This window comes from Triticum aestivum, chromosome 4A (genome assembly GCF_018294505.1).
Source record: "Triticum aestivum cultivar Chinese Spring chromosome 4A, IWGSC CS RefSeq v2.1, whole genome shotgun sequence".
In the NCBI taxonomy this organism is placed as follows: Eukaryota; Viridiplantae; Streptophyta; class Magnoliopsida; order Poales; family Poaceae; genus Triticum; species Triticum aestivum.
In genome coordinates, this window is record NC_057803.1 from 513,135,531 (window position 1) to 513,142,458 (window position 6,928).

Genomic DNA, 6,928 nt, shown 5'->3' on the forward strand with positions numbered 1-6,928 from the left:
AAAAAAGGCTGTTGTTGCGAACCCCCTTCTTTTTGTATTGTTGTGTATTTCCTTTTTTTTAAATCGATGCATGCAGTCGCTTTATTAATTATTCACACAAGACTATACAAAGTCATACAACAGTAAGACTATAGCCACCGTCTAGGCAACATTAGTCGCTACTCCTATCCAGTTGATGTAGGGATGCTGATAGTCTGGGTCTAATACCAATCAGACCTCACAGTCAAACCTAACATTTAAGACCTGAGGTCCCAATCAGGACGCCTGCCGGGTATGGGCACCCACCAGTCCGACGCATTCCTCAACCAGGACGTCTGCCGGGTCTGAGGCCGCCGCAGCCACCTGCCACCAATCCATCTTCAGTGTTGTACTGCTGCATCTACCTTGTCGGTCTAGCTGCCATCGACGCCACCACGACGCCAGACAACGCCACCATCATGCGCTCGTCCTTCATCACACGCCCACCGGCGAGACCCCGCTGCTCCATGCCGCTGAGACCCGCCGTTGTCGACGTGCCAGATGCCACGCCGCTCCTCCGACACGGAACACCACCTGCTGCAACTGGTCCCATCCCCTACGCCTGCAGTTCCTCAAACCGAGCACCCAGTCGCCCAGGCGGCGCCTCCAACAAGGGCACGACACACATAGTGCCGCCGCCGCCGCCCAATCTAAGGAGATTTAGGGTTTTTACCCGGGCATGGGGTCGGGGTGGAGGGCAGGGACCTCGACGGCGCCTGCAAGTAGGAGAACAGCGACCCTGGTCGTCGCCACCGTCAGGATGAACGAGTCATCCAGAGTTTCCTCCGGTCCGATGTCACCTCTACCAGCCCCCGTGAATGCACCGAGGCCACCAACTGCAGCGGGAGAGAGACTGCAGCGCGGAGGAGATCCACTGGCGACTCACCGCCCACGTGGTCAAGACGTCCTCCATCCATCCCCCGGGAACGTCGCCAGCCGAGACGTCGTCGCCATGCCTAACGGGGCCGCCGCCCCTGGTCCAGGTTCCTCCACGAAGGCTGGAGTGGCGAGATCCGCCGCGAGCAACGAGATCCGGCACCACGCGGCCGACGCCATCGCCCAAGCCCGCTGTCGACCGATCTCGCCGCCGCCAGGAGCCCGCACGCTGCCGGGAATCCTACACCCATGGATCTGGGCACCCGTACACCGCCGCGAGTCCGCCGCCTCCGGGATCCGCCACACCGTCGAGAGGGCCGCACCCCGTGGATTAGGGCGCCCGTACCGCCGTGGATCCGAAAACGGGAAGAGAGACCCTCCGCCGCCGCCGTTGCACGTACGGGCTTTGCCCGGCGCCGACCATCGGCAGCGGAGGAGGGGGAGAAGGGCGCTGGAGGGACTAGGCGGCGGCGGCGGCGGCGGAGCCCTCCCGAGTCGCCCGCGGGGGAGGCGACCCGAGTGGTACGTGGATTTTCTGTTAGTGTGTGTATTTCCTAAACATAATGACTTGCTTTTTGTACGAAACAGTGTCGCACTAATCTCAGAATGGCAATGAGCAGCTGCGGATGTGCCGGTACTTAGCGTTACGGCGCAACTTTTCATTTTAGATGCGCACCTGTTTTCCCTTTCTCTGATCAACTAGCTATCCCAGCGGCATGTGTACACGAGACGAGATGCCCATCGTTAGTACCGTCTCATTGCGCAATGGGTTGAAAGTTAAGACCGTGATTTGGCTTTCACAAGTACTCCTTCCGTAAAGAAATATCAGAGCGAGATCACTAAAATGAGGATCTGAACGCTCTTATATTTGTTTACAGAGGAAGTATTTATCAGGCAATTAGCAGATTATTGGCACCACTGTCTTCTCAAACTACAATGGTATGTGGAAGATGTTTGTGCAAACTTTTCTCCACTTTCCCATGTGGGACTAAACTGCTACATGTATCATCACCTCACAAATGGACAACTGACATGTATCCATGAATTAATATATTGGAGACTAAAGCCATCTAACCTTCAGACACTTTTCACAATGAACAACCGAACAGAAGTCAAAATATTATAGTATGCCATCCAAGATTTTAGTATGTCTAGTTTTGGACCAACCAAACATACTCTATATGACCACCCATCACCCATGTATACAGAGGCAAAAAGAACCGTAAAACAGTCCTAGTTCTTTCCATCACATGAAGCATTCCCTTTTTTACTTTCTTTCTTTTTTGTCTTCGTCTAGTAGACACTGTTCAGGTAGAAGAACAGGGCCGCCAATGCAACGATCCCGACCGCGATACCAATAGGCAAAGCTTTCCTGCAAGAGAGCAAAATAATTTTCCAAAGTTCGTCATCAATCAGTCTCTACTCTTTGTAGCTAACATCACAACGTTGAATCGACACGTATGAAGGAGAAGTCAAGCTAATTGATTATTTTGCTTTTCTTCTTGTAGGGTTCAACTACTTACCCCACAGTCTCGTCCTTTTTGAGCTGCTCCTTCCTCGCCTTCCGGGCATCAGTGGCGTTGGCGTTCTTGGCCACTGGTGGTTCGTAGGGCCTGAATCTTCTCTTAGGAGCGGCACAGACTGCATCAACAATGGAGTTCAGTGGTTGGAATATGAAAATGAATGACAACTTCTTTTTATGCCAAGAACTGTAGAACAATCATTCAACGGTATTTTCGTAAATATTAACATGCAACATGTACATATAAAAGAAAGGCAAAAGGTAAAGAAAAGAGTATTCAATTTCTGCTCTGGGCAACATTTAAGACAGTTGTCCAAGTAGCTAAGTTAGAACCCCAGCATCACAGGTTGACTATATTTAAAATTTCTTCGCAAAAAATCAGTACTGCCTTTGATCCAAATTAATTGACGCAGCTATAGAGTACATGGCTAAAAAATAGGGGCTGACCGAAAATGTGTCAACAAACCATGTAAGAGCGAGAAAAATGAGGATTAACAAGGGCAACGGGTTAGCTTGCTTTCCACACTCTATCTCACTTTTTTTTCGAAACGGAGGCAAAAGATTTGCCTCATTCATTAAATAAGAGAGAAGAGTTTTAGGGTGTTACAAGTGACCACACACACGGCATGGCAACTACTCGTGTACAATAATGGACCCTAGTTTTTTAGCACCCGCGAGAACCCAAAGCTTGGCGTCATCGATGATAGTCCGAAGGAGGACCGGGGGTGGTGCACTCTTGCGATGGAAGACCCGAGCGTTACGCTCGTTCCGATTGTCCAAGAAACCAACATTGTAAGGGAGGCCAAGGCTCGTCGATCTAGGTTTTGCAAGCTGGTTCGCTTGCCCACCATTCCAAAACGGATCCATCCAAGTGTTAAGAAGAGGTGTCCATGTGAGCAAGACCGAATTCAAGGATGACCGAGTTCCATAGCCGAATAGTGTAGCGGCATTTGAAGAAGAGGTGCGCGCCCGTCTCGCCTTCAGTCCTGCAGAGCGGGCAGAGTCCACAGTTTTCCCATCCGCGCCGCTCTAATCTGTCGGCAGTCCAAATCCGGTCTTGGATAGTCAACCAAGCAAAGAATTTGATCTTGGGAGGGGCCCAAGCCTTCCATATCATGAAGTCCATAGGCGAGAGCATCAAGCCGAGGAATTGTGCCTTGTATGCAGTGGCCGCCGAGTAGATCCCTTTATTGGCATGTTTCCAGATAATGTCATCGTCAGCTTGTGTGTCCAGGTGTAGATCATGCACCAACATCCATAACGTCAAGAATTGACGGATGTGGGCAACGGAAGCGACGATGTTGTGGCTGATCTTAAGAATCCAAGCATTTCCATCGAGGGCTTCATGCACTTTCCAATTCTTACGCGTGGAGGCATCATATATTAAAGGAGCAATGTCCTTCGGTTTCCGCCCAAGAAGCCATGGGGAGTCCCAAAAAGGTGTTTTGGCTCCATTGCCCAAAATGGTGGTCGTTGAGGCATAGAAGAAGTCCATGTCGTCCTCCGTGCAGGGGTTCCCAAGCCCCACCCAAAGCTTGTCCGGCGCCTTCCATTCATACCAAGGCCATCTAAGACGTAAGGCCCGAGCAAACTTGTCAGTGTCTAGAACCCCAAGGCCTCCGTACTCCTTGGGGCGACAGACCACCTTCCAATTCACTTTACATTTGGCACCAGTCGTCTTATCTGAACCAGACCAGAGAAAGGCCCTCTCCAATTTGTTGATGTTGTGAAGAGAGCGCGGTGGCACGATGAGGGGTGTGATGGCATACACTGCCTGGGAGGCAATGGCTGATTTGACAAGTGTCGTGCGCCCGATGGTGGTGGTGTTTTGTCCGTCCTAGGTGACAAGTTTGTCGGCCGCCTTGTCCTCAAGGTATTGGAAATCTACAAACTTGAGCTGCCAGACCGAGAGTGGGAGTCCCAGGTATTTCATCAGGAAGGTGGCTCTGGACACCGGTACGCCACTGAGGACATGATCCAAGTCAACGTTGGAGCACCGGATGGGCACAACCGAGCTTTTGTGAAAGTTGGTGCATAGACCCGTGACATCACCGAAGCCCTTCAAAATGGTGGAGAGGTTGTCGATGTCACTCTTGATAGGGGCCATAAAAATGGCCGCGTCATCCGCGTATAAGGAGGTTCTCATCATAGCACCTCGTCCCCGAATCTTATGAAGGAGGCCCTTCCTCGTTGCCAAGTCAAGTATTTGGTGAAGAGGATCAATTGCGAGGACGAATAGCAATGGCGAGATCGAGTCCCCTTGCCAAAAACCGCGACCATGTTTGATGGGAGGTCCGGGCAGACCATTGAGCAGGAAACGTGAGGAAGAGGTGCAAAGTAGAGCGGCAATCCAATCACGGAATTTGCAAGGGAAGCCCTTTAGTTGCAAGAGGTGGAGGATGAATTCCCATCTGACAAAGTCGAAGGCTTTTCTTATGTCCAGCTTGGAAAGAAGGGCGGGGGTCTTGCATTTGTGAAGGCGTCGAGCAAAGTTCCGCACATACATGAAGTTGTCATGAATGTTTCTCTTTTTAATGAAGGCGCTTTGGGCGTTGGAGACGAGGGCATCTAAAGTCACAGTTTTTTTTTAGAGTCAAGCCACAATTTTTGTGATGGCTAAATTAGCAGCCACCCTCGTGGCAAATGCAATGGCAAGTGGGGTAAGAGTCTACCATGGGTGCAACGAAAACACTCATGGAATTTATGTGCCTAACGGCTCCTTTGATTCATAGGTATTTTTGATGGATGATTTGGATTCAGGAATCCTTAGGAATTATTCCTTAGAATTCATTTGTATTATGTTTCGAAGGAAAATTTTCATCCCCTCAAGCCTCTTGGAAGAATTCCTTTGTTTTTGCTATGCTAGCACTCTTCCATTCAAATTCCTGTAATTTTCAGATTCTATAGGATTCAAGAGGACATCATAGTGCAATCATGCCTTTTTTTTCTCTATATTCCAGCGTTTTAATAATCCTGTGAATCAGAAAAAGCCCTGACATCCGGTAAAGTGTGGTTACACAAAATTTTCTCACCAGGGCAGTAGTAGTCATCGGACAGCTTCTCAAACGGAGTCTTGTCCTTGTATATGTACCTACAACATTCGCAAAAGTGCAGAGCGCATCAGGAGCAGTCAACTTCACCGTAGCAACGCGCGGGCAGGCTCACCCACCCGCAGTCCCGGCAGATGTAGGCCTGCTTCGTCTCAACGCGGCCGAACCGCATCGTGATCCGCGCCGCCGCCGCGGACGTCGCCCTGCACGGCGCTGGCAGCCGGACCCGCACAAGCAGCGGCGGCGCGCAGAACGCCGACCGGAGCCGCGCGGGGCTCCCCGCCGGCGCGCGCGCCAGCGACGGGGCCTGCGCCTGCATCTGCAGTGCCATTGATGCAGCTCTCTCTCGGATTCTTCTTTACGGCCTAGCCCGTGGAGGCAACAGCTGATCGACGCACGATCTGCCAAGAGCTGCTGATCGAGAGCGATGAAATGCACGCGGGAAAGCACTGTGGGAGGAGGGGTGGGGGTGCCTGGGGATAAGAGTCGGTGGTTGGACCGTTGGTGCTGGAAGCATCGCACTTTTCCTTTGCTGCCTAGTGGAGTGGAGGAGGTAAGGGCAGTGTGGAGGCTGCGTGGCATTCATGGCTTCCCTTCGCTCGCTATCCCTTTCCACTGGACGCGCGCGGGTTCCACTTGGCGCCCTCTCTATCTCTCCACTGGACGGGATTCCTCTGTCCTGCTTTTGGATGGCAAATTAGCATGTTTTTTTTTCTTTCAAGAAGTGCTGAGTATATAGGCAATGTTTTGATTAATTTAATCCAGAAAATAATCATGAACATTGTATTAACAAAATTAACGACATACTAATTATGATCTAGATAAGCACCTACTACGCAATCAGTAGACACATCTACTGATTGCAAGAAGATGCAGATCATGCAGAGGAACAAGGCTGGGATTACTGGGCAATGCCCCCGAACAACAACAATGTCATTCAAGGAGAAGCTTTTTTAGAGCTAAATTATCTGTTGGTCCATGAGCAGCAGGATGGTGCTTCTCATGCAGTTGAGATGGAGCATAGTGGTCTCACTCTATTTCTTGGCATTCATTCCAACAGTGTTGAGTCTGTAGGATCAGTTCAGGGTGCTGTCAATCTACAGCTGTTTGGAAATCTGCTAGCTCCACCAGATCCACCAGCTCATCAGCTTGATGTGATGCAATTTCCATTTGATCTCAATATGTCACTTGAAGCTATGATGCAGCCTATGCAACTGGAGTTTCTTCCCTTGGTGCAACAGGCAAAAGAGGTTGTGCAGCAAGAGCAAATTTCTCTGCTTGACATTGTAGCTAACATTCAGCAGCCACCACAAATTGATGCTTCAAGTGCTTCACAGTTGCTTGGTGCAAATCAAATGCAAGATATGACAGAGCAACTACTGCCAGCCCCTGCCACTCAGCATCCTGCTAGCAACCTGCCATATAGTCAATTCTTATTGGGCCTCACTGAAACTCAGGGCAC

The 6,928-nt window shown here is 50.5% G+C and overlaps 1 protein-coding gene across 1 annotated transcript; it reads right to left on the reverse strand.

The window, feature by feature from the left end:
- Window positions 1-1,935: 1,935 nt before the first annotated feature.
- Window positions 1,936-6,014, reverse strand: LOC123086648 (uncharacterized). The gene is made up of 4 exons (XM_044508423.1): window positions 5,586-6,014; window positions 5,449-5,507; window positions 2,418-2,535; window positions 1,936-2,266 (listed from the first exon to the last, which is right to left on the reverse strand). Exons 1-4 carry the CDS (start codon window positions 5,795-5,797, stop codon window positions 2,188-2,190), a joined length of 468 nt encoding a protein of 155 aa, XP_044364358.1. The 5' UTR covers window positions 5,798-6,014; the 3' UTR covers window positions 1,936-2,187.
- Window positions 6,015-6,928: the final 914 nt, after the last annotated feature.